The sequence below is a fragment of the Natator depressus genome, chromosome 6 (genome assembly GCF_965152275.1).
Source record: "Natator depressus isolate rNatDep1 chromosome 6, rNatDep2.hap1, whole genome shotgun sequence".
In the NCBI taxonomy this organism is placed as follows: domain Eukaryota; kingdom Metazoa; phylum Chordata; order Testudines; family Cheloniidae; genus Natator; species Natator depressus.
In genome coordinates this window covers 44560746-44577033 of record NC_134239.1, presented here as the reverse complement: position 1 = coordinate 44577033, position 16288 = coordinate 44560746, and the positions used below count along the sequence as shown (strand labels likewise).

General features: G+C 41.6%; 1 protein-coding gene across 2 annotated transcripts in view; it reads right to left on the bottom strand.

Annotated features, from left to right (window-relative positions):
* Positions 1–5756: 5756 nt before the first annotated feature.
* SLC5A12 (solute carrier family 5 member 12) overlaps positions 5757–16288 on the bottom strand; it is a 29646-nt gene continuing 19114 nt past the window's right edge. The window contains exons 10-16 of one of the 2 annotated variants that reach the window (XR_012639880.1): positions 15924–15991; positions 15231–15317; positions 13532–13710; positions 12218–12321; positions 10602–10723; positions 7458–7773; positions 5757–6882 (exon numbers count right to left, since the gene is read on the bottom strand). Coding sequence is in view for 1 of the 2 variants with exons in the window: in XM_074955168.1 (XP_074811269.1) it covers positions 7609–7773; positions 10602–10723; positions 12218–12321; positions 13532–13710; positions 15231–15317; positions 15924–15991 (725 nt within the window). In the remaining variant the exon portion in view is untranslated. Of the gene's footprint in view, positions 7774–10601; positions 10724–12217; positions 12322–13531; positions 13711–15230; positions 15318–15923; positions 15992–16288 lie in introns of both variants that reach the window. The other variant, XM_074955168.1, reaches the window with a different exon arrangement.

The window sequence follows — 16288 nt, the reverse complement described above, 5'->3', positions numbered from 1 at the left end:
CCTATATTGGTTGTAATCAAAAATAAGAGGTTTCAGAGTAGCAGCCCTGTTAGTCTGTATCCGCAAAAAGAAAAGGAGGACTTGTGGCACCGTAGAGACTAACCAATTTATTGGAGCATGAGCTTTCGTGAGCTACAGCTCCCTTCATCGGATGGTTGCAGTTAAGTTGCTGTAGTTTCCTGCTTCATTTCCTTTTCTTTGGGGGTTTATTACTCATTCTGGCCAAACTCTGTGCTTAATTTAAAGGTAACTGGATGGCCGAGGGGATGGGTGATGAGACACAGTCTTTCATTTTTAGATCACAATTAGATCCTATCCAGGTGGATTAACTGATACCGTCTCAGTGACTTACATGGCCTGAGTCCTGTTTCCAATGAACAACTGTCTGCATCACAAAAACTCCACCAGAACTGACACTCTTGTTGGCATTCTCAGTATCAAGGCCAAAGTTAGTGAATGTGCACAGATACTGAGCTGTTGGATGCGTCTTCCAGGTCAGAGTGCACTTTGACAGAGCAGTGTGGGGAAGCACGCACTGCTGCTGCATCTGCAGCTTCGTTTTCCAGAACGGTCCATCCAGCACCTTTCAAAATCAGGACATTCCCACATACATTCTCAAAATATTGAAATCTCAAGATCCTGTGTCCTTCTCTATTGTATAATGTTAACATATATAACTTGACTTAACTGAGATCATTTTGAAACCATCAGCACTGGGTTTGTATTGATAGTTTTGGCCTCATCTTTACACTGTAATGTCATATGCTGCCACCTTGTATGGGCATGGTTTAGCCTCACCATGACAGCACAACTTCATTATGATAGTACAGCTAGGGAGTGCCTAGAAGTCACTTTGCTCTTCCCTATAGATGTAAATTTTTAATGCAGCATGGTGAGTTAGCCATGAAATGTTAATTATTCTTATAGCTGAATATCTGTGCACTGCATTAAAAAATGTACCCTTTAACGTCTCCATTGGCTTGCACTAACTTTTTTGCCATAGCCTTTGTATTGTAATATATTCTGCATAGGCTTGCATTGATATTGCTAGGAATTTGTGATTAGGATGCTAATAGTTGAGAAATTAGCATTAAACCCAATGCATTTTAATCACTGGGAATATGGCAGTTGCTCTTCCCACCCCACACTACCCCCAAAAAGAATAAAACAAAAGAATCTGATCATCTTTTTATTTTGTGTTCCATTTAGATGGCTTGGAATCTTGTATTTGTACAGTCTGCCAAATTGTTTATTCTAATTTCTATATAGGTTAGTAATTCGTATCACTAAAATTTCAATTGTTTGAAAAGAATTGTGTGTAAAAATGTTACTAAATAAAGTTAAATCATTTTTACTCTAATAATAGTCCTGGCTGACTTGCAATATGATCATAGGAGATTTCTAAATACATTTGTGTATATTTGAAATTTATGTAATATTTAAATACAACTTGGTTTCTAAGTAAAGAATTAGGAAAAAAAACTTCCTCTATTTTTTCTATTTACAAGTCCAAACTTTGTAAGTAATATTTAAAATGAGATTGCAATACTTACCAGAAAATGTTTGAGAAGAATTGACTTTCAAGTACTACATGCTAAAAGTCTCTATGGCCTGTTAATTGTTGATTTCCTTTTGTGTTTAAGATTACTTTTTGTGACCCTATGAATAGCCTGAAACTTTAAGAATTCAGACAGGAAAAAACAGTTGTATGTTGTACAAAGGAGAGGGCTTTTTTTCCCCTGGAAAGTGATTGATCTGATTAACTGTTGTAAGACACTTTTGGCATAAATTTGTCCTTCAGATGCTGTTTATCAAGGTTTACATGTACAAATTCAACTACTTATTGTATCATACACATTTGAATATTGCATTTTTCAGTAATAAACTTGGATATCTTTAAAGCAGACTTGGAACTTCTTTATTCCAAACATTGAAAGTTTTAGTAAAACACACAGACACTCTTTACACTAATATATTGCTGGTAAACTATGTCCTCTACAAAGTTGTAGTTCACCCCAACTCAAGGAGTCAGTGCCTAGTCCCACAACGTATATACACCATGTTAATGAGAGCCACCACGCTGTTGTGAATTTATTCTATATGAATCGGTGAATTGGAAATGCTATCTTAATTTTGGTGGGTGCACCCACTTCAATGCAGTATCAAGTCACTTGGCTGATGAGCCCATTAGGGATGCAATGAAAGATAATCCCAAGAATGTCTGACTAAGAGCTACTGGATATTTGTTTAAAATTATTAACCATGCTCACCATCCAGAACCCTTCTCAACCAGGTAAAAATGAAACTTCAATAGAAAAAGTGGTGATAGGGCTGAAGTCTTGATTCATCACTTTCTGCACCTCCCTTCCTCCAGCCCACCATGTGAATGTAAGATTTTCCTCTATACTAATCTCTTCGGGCCAAATCTTGGTCACAACAAAGTCTGTAGCAAAACTTCTACTGAATTGAACAGGTCCATGTGTTTAGACAAATGCAAGTTCAGGAAAACACTTAAATATGTGCACGTATATAGTCCCATTGACTCATAGACTCATAAACTTTAAGGTCGGATGGGACCATCATGATCATCTAGCCTGACCTGAACATTTCAGGCCACAGAACCTCACCCACCCATTCCTGTAATAGACCCCTAACCTCTGGTTGAGTTATTGGAGTCCTCAGATCATGATTTAAAGACTTCAAGTTACAGAGAATCCACCATTTACACTAGTTTAAACCTGCAAGTGAGCAGTGCCCCATGCTGCAGAGGAAGTCACATGCTCAAAGAAAAGCATGTTTTTAAGTGTTTCATTGAATCAGGGGCAGAGTATTCTGCATCTTGCCCCAGCAAGCCCCACAGCACTGAAACGTGTGCTTAAGTCTTCCTAAAGTACATGGATATTTTAAGGTGTCTGTAACGGACTCCTCACCATCCTCCTTCCCCTGACCATGGATGCTGCATTAACCCATGAGTAGAAGCACTGGAGAATGCACCCAGCATTCTGAACTCGTTCAGCACTCTGAACTCGTCCATCCATCAGCCCGTGCTGTGAAATAGGACTCTATGCCAGATAGGGGAGTGTACCCCTTGGAGGTCCCCCAAACTTTCTCCCAATCTGTGAAGATAAACTCAATCAATTCTGCTGCTCAGGACCCACCCAGCTGTGGAGGAGGAGTCAAAATTAGCTTCCAAGTAATTTTTTCCCATTTTTCCCATTTATTTTACCTTTACTTTTCTCCATGCTTCACCAGCTGCTCTTCTTTGATACTCAGTGCTGCAGCAGAGAAAGCTAACATTATAGTCTATGATTGTAATGCAGTTGTACTCTAGCTAGCCGTGATTCATCTTGCATCTTTTCTGTTGCCTCAGTCTCATTTTCATGCTCCTGTACTGAGTCCTGGGTCCTTAGAGTCTTGCAGAGTTTTCCTCTCTCCCCGGATCTCTCCCATAGACTTCCCTTCAGTATGGCACATTCTTAGCCCTTTATTATTTAAATATTTGCAAATTAATTTAAGATACAGTACAAATGTTATACTGCAATAGAAGAGCAGCTCTAAAACCTGAAGGAACCAGCCTGAAACTTTTAAAGTCCAGCAAAAGGGGGGCACAATCAAAAGTACCCCTGCACCCCATTCTCCGGAACATTCTCCGCCTTTGTTCAAGCAGGTAGGTTATGGCACGTGTAGCTTGGATTGGTAGCTGGGGATTTGTAAATGTGCTTCATGTAAATTGCATATGCAAGTGCTAGTTTGCATGCACTAACTCAGGGTTTGGCACATGCACTTAATGTTAGTACATTGAGGGGCTGGGGGGGGGGAGATACTTGTTCTGAAAAATTGGCCACAAATGCTCAAGAGTCAGTCTTGAATTGGATGGATGGCAACCTGAGGTTACAATTGAAAAGAGGCTATGTTTTTGTTATCATGTTGGTATTTCTTTGGGGTTGCAGTTTTTTAAAAAACTCTCAAAAATACATTTCTTTGTCCTTTGAGAGAAGTGGGTAACTATATATGAAAGCAGCAGATTCACAGCCTGCAGAGAAAGTGTCAAATAAGCTTAGAACTATAAGGCTGTGAGATCAAATTAGGAAGCAAGGGGGAAAAGAGAAAACGGAAGTGAAGAAGGAATGTGGGGCCAGATTTTCAAAACTGCCGCACTCAGCAACTCTCATTTAGCCACCTCAGTAAGTGGCAAGCTGTTCCCAAGAGCTCAGCTCCCATTTGGTATCTAAGTAGTGTGGCCAGATTTTCAAAAGTGTTCAGGTGCAAGAAACTGAACTCTTTGAAAATCTGGTCCTCATACCTCCCCTTTGTCCAGTCAGAAGTCAGATATAAGGCCAGGAAGGGAGCACTAGAAAATTATACTAGTCAGAACTACATTTCATTAGCTGTGTGAGTGACTGTCTGAACAGGCAGTAAAGGGACTAGGCCATCCTGTCCAAAGATTTTCAAGCATCTGTGTCTCTGGCCTTCCCTTGTTGTATTTTCTCAGCTCCAGAGTTAGCAGGAGGAAGTCTGAATTGATTTGGAATGATCAATGGCTCAGAGATGAGAAGGTAATTCTACCCAACCTTGACCTGAATATTAATTATATTGAAACAGTAGAACTTTGGAAGTCTAATTCTGTAATACCACGTGCCTGGAAATGCGATGGCAAGATTAGAAAATGCACGAGCAATTGACTGGGCTTCTTCACACCTTAGATCTTGCTAAATGTTTGACTACATGACAAAATCACCACACAGCTAGGCACAACCAGCAACTTTGATTTGAAACAGAACCAAGGGCTGGGATAGCTGACTAAAACAAAGTACTTTAGCAGTTTTATGTGAAGAAGTTTGTCACAGCCTCTGACTCTAACCAGTACAGTTTTCCAGCATTTTGCACATTTAAAATAATACTAACAGGAAGCATCTATGGTGTTTATGACAATTAAATTAGGAAGTTATTACGGTTGCACATTATACTGTGCCTGGTTTTAAAAATTGGTGAAAACTCGTTTATTGACAAGTGGGGGAGGGGAGGACTGTATACTCCATCAGTATACAGAATTTGAGAAGACTCTTAGCATAATGGGAAATTGCAATGAGTAAATTTCTAAAAATCTTGAGAAATTATAAAATTGGCTCTTGTTGCCTCACAGTGCAGCCATCGCTTTACAACAATTGACCATGTGGTACAAGGTGCTATACCACATGCAACCACTGGCCCTCTAGCCTAATATCCTGCTTCTGCCAGTGCATGAAATAATGCACAATGTACCACCAGGCTGCACTGTACTATTTATGGTGGGGTGTTAAGAGCGATTTCCTTCCTTACCCTTGCAAGGAATTAGTTTACACCCTGAAGCATAACAGTTATTAGTGGCTTAGCTTACACTCCTATAGGTCATAAATTTGTCAGCTATTTTAATAAAACTTCCACATACAGTCATTGCCTTGCTAATCACCTGGGGAAGGATTTTCCATAGAAGTAGAAAGAGTGTCAGGTGAAGGGGGAGAAAGGGACCTGCATGCGGGGAGGAGAGAAGTCTGGCAACAGCAAGCAGAGTTGAGCCACTAAAAGGACCACAAAAGAAATAATGAAGTGAATTTACCCATGACTCAGAATGTCAGTCCTAACCGTATGTCAGTCCTTAGCCAAACTGATCCCTAGTCAAGCATACGGACCCATTCATGGGGAGAACTAGCAAACGTTTATTTTTCCTAATGAAGGCCTTATCAATACTGCAGAAATGTGTCATGCTAACTGCCACTCGGTTCCCCGACACACCTGCAATACACCTCATGTCCACATATAGAGTTACTCCCAACAATGCACAGCTGTTCATAGTGCCATTTGGATTAGATTGGCTTCTAACCACCATATGGTTCTCTGCTGTGCCAAATTCCAATAATGCAATGTCATTATGGATGGGTAACGCTGGAATAATAGTCCCTATGGTGCAAATAATTCCCCCAGTACTAGCCCATAGTGCACAGGTCACTGATTAGCTGGTCTGTCTGGCCCATTTTCTGAACTCCACTGCACAGCAGTCATGGTTTCTAGAAGCTACTTATCTGAGCACATACCACTGCGCACACTGTGTGCTGTTTCCCCAGAAATCAATTTCTTTGGATAGCATGTCTTTGCAGTAGCATTCTTATGACTGTGCTGCCAGCTGATCTGAAGCGGATATGTGGGCACGGATGGCCACCTGGATAGATGAGACAAGTCAGGCACAGTTGAACTCAGGCATTGAGAATACGTGAATGTATGGCTGGGTGTCCGAGCGACTAGCTGAGATCGGCATCTCTCGGAGCATCAAGCAGAATTGAGGAAAAAAAATCAAGGGACTTAAGGCCATTATAACGAGGCCCAGGACAATAATAAAGTCTGGGTCAGACTGGGAAAACATGTCCATTCTATGACAAACTGGACCAAATCCTCAGAATTTATTCTTCCAACTGGACCAACATGCTATTGGACAGTGTGGAGCCAGCTTGCATTGAATTGGGGAGCAAAGACGGGAGAGTGATGGTTCTGCTAATACGGGAGCAGGATTCAGACCAGAAGATGCCCAAAATGATGCAAAACGCTCAGGTTAGAGAGACAGTAGCAGGGCAGCAGCCGAACTCATTCAGCAAAGGAACAGTGGCCTGTGTACCAATTATCCAACTTTTATTGTTACATGTATCAGTGCATTCTGATGGATACCACTGCTATTAGAGTTCAGAAAAGGCATATATCAGAGGACAGAAATGTCCATCATCTTTCTGTTGGTTGAGTGAGTCCTCATATTCCCCTCAACCTTGCTCATCACCAACTTCACAGACCAATCAGCTTCAGAGCTCCTCACAAAGTGAAAATGACCAGAGAGAGGATTTGGGAAAGAAGCCTGACCTACAAGTAAAATGGTTATGATTGGCTATGGCTGGATAACATACATTTTTTATAAAAGTTCATTTTTAAATGGTTTGTTCTACAATCAGATGTCCCGGGTTGTGGGCCAGCTCAAGGCTAGTACTCACTGCCAACATGTGTTCTGGTAGAAGCAGATCTTCAGGGGAGATTTGAATGTGGAAGGGAAGGGATTTTCCAACCAGGAAAGATGTTCTGTGACTAACTGCATGAGGAGGGTTGTGGGAGAAGATAACAGATACAGAAATCACCTCATCCATAACTGAGGTGGCACTACATCCTAGTTTGGGACAAGAAGGAAGGAAATGCCTCTGGATGGTTGAATTTTCCAAAATAAATTGTTGATAGATGGACTTGCTCAGATTGGAATTTAGCCACAGCACCAACATTAATGCCAATCTTTTGCTAAACATGTAATAGAAATTTTCATAATAAGCCTCAGTTTTTTCATTTCTCATGATACACAGCATTCCCAGCATCACTGTCTTTAAAGAATGGATGCCTTGTTTTTAATATTTAATATGTATTTCATAACTAAAATTGAATCTGGCTTTTACCTCTCTCTCTGCGGTGACTACCATATGCTGCTCTGGTCATCCAGGACTTAGTAAAATACAACTGACAGGCTAGGTACAGTCCTTGTTTTCTAAAGCTGGAGCAATACAGTTTGATTTCCATGAGAAGTTAGGTTTTGTCCCCCCGCAGCTGCTAGAAGTAGGATTCTGTCTCTATGCTTGTATTGGTGTAGGATTTTTCATGATGATTATAACCTGGTAAATGACTCTGGGTTTCATTGTTGAATCCATTGTGAATGGGCTCATCTGTCCCTGCCTTCTTTGCACCATCTTTACACAGATTGTTTTCAGAGTCCTCCTGAGAAATAGGAATAAAAATACAGAAGTTTGAATAAGTGTGATTTGCCATATTTCAAACATGAAAACCAACCCTAGCAAATCATAGTTGGATTTATGCATCTAGTCCCTGTAAGAAGAGTTTGAAGTGTGATTCTACTCTGTAAAAAGAAAAGGAGTACTTGTGTCACCTTAGAGACTAACCAATTTATTTGAGCATAAGCTTTCGTGAGCTACAGCTCACTTCATCGGATGAATTCTGTAGCTGTAGCTCACGAAAGCTTATGCTCAAATAAATTGGTTAGTCTCTAAGGTGCCACTAGTACTCCTTTTCTTTTTGCGAATACAGACTAACACGGCTGCTATTCTGTACTCTGTAAAGTGACTCTTATCCATCACAGAGCTGCTCCCTGTGTGTGTTCCGAGTGACACAAAAAAGGCTTTGAAGTTAAGTGCCCAGATCTCACTGGATTTCAATGAGATTCAGGCACCTGAAACTTCCTGAGGCTCCTCTGAAAACCCCAGAAAGATATTCCTTTTGTGTGTTTTACAGGGCCAATACACTGCACCTGTGCAAACCCACTGAACAGAAAGGGACACTGAGGGCATAATCTAAAAATAATCCACAGGTGTGATATACATGGGCTGAGAGAGTTTCCTAAAGAGTCTTTATTACACTTAGTGGTGCAAAAAGAAGGGAAGAGCCATCTCAACTCTCAGAGCTCAGGTTGAGCTGGCAGTTAGGAAAAAAACATATTTATATAGAGTTTGCTTCCTCAGTGCCCTGAGTAATAATAATAATTGCTTATATATTCATTATCCCCATTTTACTGATGAGGAAATTGAGGCACTGACTGGTGAAGTCACTTGCCCAGGGTCACCCAGCAGGCCAGTGGCAGAACCAGGTCTCCTGAGCCCCAGGTCAGTGCTCTATCCACTAGGCCACAGAACCTCCCAAAGTACAGGGCAGCTCTATGCTAGGAGGAGCATCAGGCTGGAATCATGACTGAGATAGTCACAAATCCTTCCCACTGGCACCTGGGGGAAGGGGTAGATAATCTGTCACAGATATTTACTGGGCATCTTGTCTGCTTTCCTCCTCCTGGAGGCTCAGCTTCACTGGCCAGTGTATTAGGAGGGTGGAACCAAGGTTCTGCCCCTCTTTTGCCTCCTTCCTACCCACCTGCTCCAAGACAGGGAAGGAGTAAGGGCTGTGCAGTCTTTGGTCCCCATTGCCACCACCAAACCTGCATTCTGACCCAAGATTTTAGGAGTGTATGGGAGCCTTATTTCTGCATATAGCTCAGGAAAGCTCTATATAGGCCCAGCACAATATGGACCTCTTCAAACACATATATGACAGAATCCAATAGACCATGTGGCTTTTACAGTCACTTTTCAGAACAGAGACAAAAGCAAGGAATTGACTTTACATCTTTTCCTCCATTGTGTCCTTTGGCTCGTTAATATTTAGCACCAGTCCCAGACACTTTTAAAAGGTGTACTAATAAGTATCTAAAGCCTGAACCTGACCCCACTGAACTCAGTGGCAAAACTGATGTTAACTTCAATGGGAGCAGAATCATGTCCTTACAATGATGCTCTCTCAACTTCCACATAAGACTGACACAAATGAGCAGATCATAGAAACTAGGTGGTCAGGTTTTCTTGTTCTATAAGAGGACAGATCATTTCTTTTGCTCTTATCCCAATTTTCATGTTTCTGCTGTAATTCCTGATATGTTTGCAAGAATGTAATATGAGCAAAAAAATTATCTATCATCTCAAAGGGAGTCCATGCTGCCTAATTCTCATTTCCTCCCCAGATCCTGAACCCCAATTCAGTTCTGATTGCATCCGCAGAATTCAAAACCACACAAGTACTCTTGCAGCTTCCCAGCACATGTTCTTCACAAACCTACAGTACTTTCATTTCCGAAATACTGCATTATGCACATTTTCCACTGGGTAAAAGGAATAAGAGTAAAATTTCCAAAAATGATTGTTTTCAAAAGGCAATTTGTCTTAGGCAATTAAGGTTAGGCTTAGGCAATTTTCAGAGGCATTTTGGCAACTAAAGATACAGAGAGGCACCTAGTGGGATTTTCAAAATGTCTAGGTGCCTAATTTCCATTGACATCAATGGGAGTTAGGCACCTCCTATTTCTAAAAATCTGGCTCTAGACACACAGGTGCTTTTACAAATCCCACTAGAGACCTATATGCACTTTTAGGCACCTAAATAGCTTTGAAAATCTGGCCTTAGGTGCCTATGTTTCAATGAAAGTCAGTGGGACTTAAGCTCCTACATGCCTGAGTCACATTTGAAAATTGAACTTAAGCTCTTAAATCATGTAAATACTTTGAAAATATTACCCTAATTCTAATCTTTAGATATGTTTTTAAGACCTCATAGGAAGATTGGTGCCTGTCCATTTCTTCTGTATTTTTGTTTCTTTAAACATTAAATAATGCCTTGTTTGACCTGTCTTCTTGGCCTTTTGGCTAAGATTAAATTTCTGATATGCTCCCTGTTGATGTGTAAGGGATTATACCATGCATTACAAGGAGCATTGACATCACATAACAGGGCTTCTTCCTCTCTAGATTCCTTCTGTACCTGGTAAATAGTGACATATTGTAACATGATTGGGGGCTAAATAATGAGCAGAATAAGGCTGATTTTTTTTCACTTCTGGTCTGATTTCCACTTAACTGTTTGCAGCCTTTTCTGCTGTATGCAGCAGGAATTTAGAATTTGACGTCTAAATCTGATCCGTTTGTCAAATACTTTGCACAGCATGCACAGAAATAATACTGTCGTGCGGTTCTGTTATGAAATAGACTCACTTTTGTGCTGTCATGCCGCACGCCACACCAGCATAATGTTTTGCATTTTTCAGACCAAAAACAAAACAGGTTGCAGACAGGACGTATTAACAGTGGCTTCACGTCTTTTCCTTTAGCAGGGCCTGGAAAGAATAAAAATCATTGTTAATGGTATGGTCCATGGACATCTAAGCAGAGAAAGAAGACACAAGACAACAGATGAAGCTAAGACAGGTAGTTATTCCATGGTCTGTGTGGTGGCTCACTTGTCATCTTTGCCCGGATGAATCTCAGCTGTCATGGTCTCAAGCAATTAATCCATCTGGCTGAGATAAAAATCCACTTAGGGAGTTTGTATTGATCTCATCTAGGGCTGCATTGGGGAGAGGGTGTCAGATGAGCATCTCTGTTTATTAATTATATAAATATTGAGGAAGAGGTTAAATGCGTTTGTCTGCTTGCTTCATTTTGACTTTTTATTTTCGTTTCATTTTAAAATAAAAACTAGTTTGATCTCTCTAATAAAAACAGGAAGATAATGAGCTGAATGCTCAGCTGGGCCATACTCACATCAGAGCAGCTGAGAGGGTGGGGTAAGGTGGAGCTAAACCATTTTTCTGTCCCCTGATCTTAGGGCCACTGGAGGCTGAACTGCTCTGCAGTGTAACTTAGAGCAGGGTAAGCACTGCTTTAAATTCCTCCAGCTGCAGAGGTCCCATAGTTCTGACAGTTTTAGACTCCCCTTTAGGGCAGTAAGTCTGTCTGCTATTGCTGTTTTTCAAACCTCCAGATCCATCCATAGTTAACATACCCAGAATTTCCTTGGGAAATCTCAGTGAATGGGAACCTACAAACCAGTTAGCCCAGGAGTGGGAAAACTGCAGGCTGGATCCGGCCCATCAGGGCTTTGGATCCAGCCTGCGGGATTGCCAGCCCCATGCTGCTTCCAGGAGTCAGCAGCATGTCCCTGCGGCCCCTGGGGGTGGGGCAGAGGGCTCCGTGCGCGGCCCTCACCTGCAGGCACCGCCCCCTGCAGCTCCCATTGGCCAGGAACAGGGAACTGAGGCCAGTGGGAGCTTTGGGGGCAGTATCCACAGGTGAGGGCAGCGCACAGAGCCCTTTGCCCACCACCCAGGGGCCAAGAGCCTGCCCTGGCCCTGGTGAATGCCGCTGCCACCCCGGAGCAGCTCAAAGTAAGCGGCGCCAGGCAGCAGCCCGCACCCCGAACCTCTCCTGCACTCCAACCCTTTGCCCTGACCCCCCTCCCACACTCCTCCCTGCACCCCTGCCCTGAGCAGTCCTGCACTCCGCACCCCCTCCTGCACCCCAACCCCCTTTCCTCAGCCCCTTCCTGCACACCACACCCCTTCCCACCCCCTGCACTCCCTTCTGCACCCCGACCTCCTGCCCCAGCCCTACATTCATGGCCCTGCATGCAATTTCCCCACCCAGAAGTGGCCCGCAGGACAAAACATTTGCCCACCCCTGAGTTAGACTCAAGTGGCCCAGTTTTAGCTCCACTGCTTTCCAATAAGTGTCTGGGTTTCAAGTTTGCACCCTTGTACATATCTGTAGAATTCTAAAACAATTGATTCTAGTCGAATCTTAATGCAAAAAACCTTTAATAAGTAACCAACCTGTTAAAAAGCTTATCAGAAGGCCTGCAATAATGCACCCTAAACAGCCCACAGCGCTGTAGTAAAGGTAGGATAAGGAATACCAAGTATCTGCCAGTTGAGGCCTATGGCAGCACAAGAAGAGAGGAAGAATACGTTAGCAATAATTGCCATTGACTTATAAATGTCTTTCTATGAAGGATAAAACAATATTGTCTCAGATAAAAAATCATTTAAAAAAAACAGAAGTAATAGACAGTTCTATACATAGATAACCGCATACACACATCATCAAGAATAGAACACATGTCCAGTATGGATAGAACTGCATTGGGTCCAGATAGTTCTAGCATTTTAACAAATAGTTTGCTTCTGGCTAATGGTCACTGCTAGAATTGTATGTGTCACAAAAACTGGTATTGTCAAGTGGCTTTATGCTTGTCACTCTCTCCTTTCCAAGTAATTATAAATGCAGATAATTTAAGGCCCAGTCCTGTAAGGTTCTGAGCGCTGGTTCTGCCTTTTGTTGGGTGCAGTTAGTTAATGCTAGATCCACAGTTACAGACCTTTCAGTCGTTTAACCAGCCCCTTATATTTTATTTATAACTTCCCTTCACACCTCTTCTATATTACAGATATACCCTAACATGCTTCTAGAATCACTCTAAGGTGGAATTGACTTGTGCCTGCTCAGTTAGCCTCTTAGTAATACCTGGTTTGGCCTTTTCTTAACGCTAGCTATTGAGCTGTGTGTATCTTGAAAGTGTTCCTCTTTAAAAGTTCCACAGAAGTCAATGGATAGCTTTCCCATTGACATCACTGGGAGTTCAACAGGACCCTAAGCAAGGTACAACATGGTAACTGAAGTGATACTAAAAAACTTTTCACAAGGTGGACCACATTATAGATCATCTTATGGACACCCTTCCCTGACACCTACAATTTCATAATCCAGGAACATCCCTGCAGCAATCTGATTATAAAACGGGATTGCCTGCAGTACCAGGGGACTTGACTCCATGACCCAGGAGGTCCCTACCTATCCCATGTTCCTAATTGTTTACATGGAAAGGTAATATTAGGGATGTATTTAGTGTATTTTCAACTTTCTTTTGTGTTATGTAGCAGCTGGAGGAGAATGTGCATCATGTGACCAACGAGCTGTCTGGAGATCGTCAGCATGCCCTCAGACCCCTGAAGTGTCATGGAGCACAATTTGGGCAGCACTGTTGTAGCCCAGAGCTGATGTCATGCAGTAAGTACCTTTATAGAACAGAATATTAATTTCAAAAACTCACATTGTGACAAAACCGCACAAAAATCAATGGAAAATACCTGATTGGAGGGAGAGTAGGAGCCAATGTAGTTATCATCTCTGGGTTGTTAGCTAGAGTGCAGTTGGCTGTTGATAAGTGCAGAGGGCGGGCCTTTGAAGGTTGTGCTGGGTAAACAAAAGCTCCAATAGCAACCCAAAATGCTAAGGTGATCCCAGTCAATAGGCCTCCTGCAGCACCCTTAAATAAAACAAGATATATTATTAGAGAGAACTGAAATAGTCACTGCACACATGAAATCAGGTGATAATGGCTTGGTCCTGCACTCGAAAACTCCCATTCGCTCCAAGGGTGCTGAATCCATCCTTATTTGGTAGAGTGGGTCAAAAATTGGGCTGGGGCATTGTTAGTAATTTTTTCTCTCCTACTTTTTAATTGAAACTTGAAATTTTGTCACAAGTTTGAAGTCTGAAAAATGCTGACCTTTTCTGTTGTCAGCCATGACAATGCAACAGAAGGGCAGAATTCAGATGAAAAGCCTGTTTTCCTGCGTGCTGCACACTGAATGGATAAAACTAGCTTTTAAACCATGTGCTGAAAATTTACTCGGAAATGACCCTCTTTGCTCCCTGTAAAAACTAATATTCCCATGTGAAGCTCCTTCATAATGATTACACTTTTGAAGTGAACATTTTACCATGGTATAAATACCTTCCTGCAGTCCATTCTTCACTGCCTCTACTGAATAGATGTTAGCTTGAATTACAAATATAGCCAGATGGAATTATACTATTTTTGCCTGTTTACTGCTCTATTTTGTTGGAAGATTTAATTCAAATAGAGGGTGGTTGCCATTAGACAGTCAACATTTGCCACAAAGCGATATCTGAGCTACCAGAGTTATTTCCTATTCTAAATGTAGGGAACTATTCTCTATTCAGTGAGTGGTGGTAATTGGCAAATGAGGACTTTGTATCTGTGGCTGATGTCACAGGGCTTTATTCAGCCAAAATATAAATTAAGTAGATTTGACTGTAGAGGCTCCAGTAACACTTTCTTCATGCTGGTTTAGAGTTATATGGCCCTTTCATACATGCACAGTCATCCCACATCTATGACTATGGAAACTCAGTTCTATAAATGATGTACCATAGACTGAACTGAATGTTCTGTAATGGTAGAATCCAACCAGCATAGATGGTGCACACAAGGCCACTGGAGTCCCCATGCCAACCTATTCTCAGGAGGGTGCTGTTGGGTAAGCCAGGGGAGGAGCCACTGGATCCCCATGTACCCAAATCTGAAGTGGCATTAGAACCCTCACAGAGGAAGTGCTATGAGTCAGCAGTTGTTATTACAGCCTGTGAACAAAGAGTAGCTACACAAGGGCTACTTCATAGCCTGAAGCCCCATGGCCTTCACAGTGTGGGAGTGGGGAGGGTCTGAATTTTGTCAATAGTTTTCTGAACAAGCTCCAAAATGGAGGAGCGTTGATAAATGGGGGGTGGGGTAGGTTTGGACTAATCTCTGGTAAGAGGCCTCAAAGCAGGGCACAGAATCTGTGGGGTTGGGGCTGTCATTTTGTTCTGTGTTTGTATAGTACCTAGCACAATGGCATCCTGGTCCTTGACTAGGGCTCCTAGGTGCTACAGTATTTTTATTATTATTATATTTTATTATAATAATAATAAAAAGGAGGATCATATAAATGAAGGACCAGCACGCGGAAACTCACTGAGACAGTGATCGTCACCTCTTACCTTCCAATTCGCACAAGGAAACACAATTCCCAGTGTAAATAATCCTAGCATGGGCCCCCCACACATGCCGTGAATGCTGAGTGAAGCCTGTTGAAACAATGCACAGGAGACATTTTTCAGGGCTAATCAATGTCACTTGATATATCCACAGTCTCATTCTTATCACACCTTTTTAATGTTCTCATTCTGATGCATGCAGAGCTCTGATTTCTGCTTTGTAACATTTTAATGGCAAATTATAAAATGCATCGAATTCTGATGTCAGTATATTGTTAAAGAAGAAACATTGTGATTGGTGTTTTACCTTTCCAATGATAAAGTTTTTGCAATGATTGCCCTTGTTATTTTTGTTACTGGTCACAGAAGTTAATTTAACACTAAGGTGGCAGTGGCAATACTGGATATTAATATTAAGCTGGAACTGCATGTCAGAAAGGACTCAAACGTGCTCCCGTTTACTTTGATTGTTTAGGATTGCGCTCAACAAGCAGATATCTTCACTCAATGGATTATGTAAAGCACTCATCCTGCCAGGAGTGCTTACTATTATCATTATTTATAGTCTGTTTATTCGTTATACAACACCATTTGTATTTCACAGAAAATATGATTTAATAGAAAAGAGAACAAACAGGGTACAAGATCAATTTTCTTTAGTTGTAGAGCTCAGTGAGTCTCTGGATATTTAAATACCTGGACAACTCCTCCCAGAAGTGATGCTGCCACAGCCATGGAAGTACACAGCACTCCAAATACTATACCTGAAAGAGATTAATGATTAATATTAGCAGCAGTTACAAGTGCATCAGTGATCAGTGGTATGGACTTCCTCAAATTGCTCTGCAGCTCCAAGATTGGTTTTTTTATTGGGTTTATTGTTCTTTCCCATCATCTGAAAGATCAGGCAGAATGAAGGAATTTGCATTGTGGGCTTTGATGTTTAAAAGGGACCATATTTTATTGAACTATTCAACATCAGATCCTGTTATCTCTTTACCAAAGCAGCATTAAATAGTTAGCATTAATTTAGAAATCCCGTCTCTGTGCAAAAAAGGAAG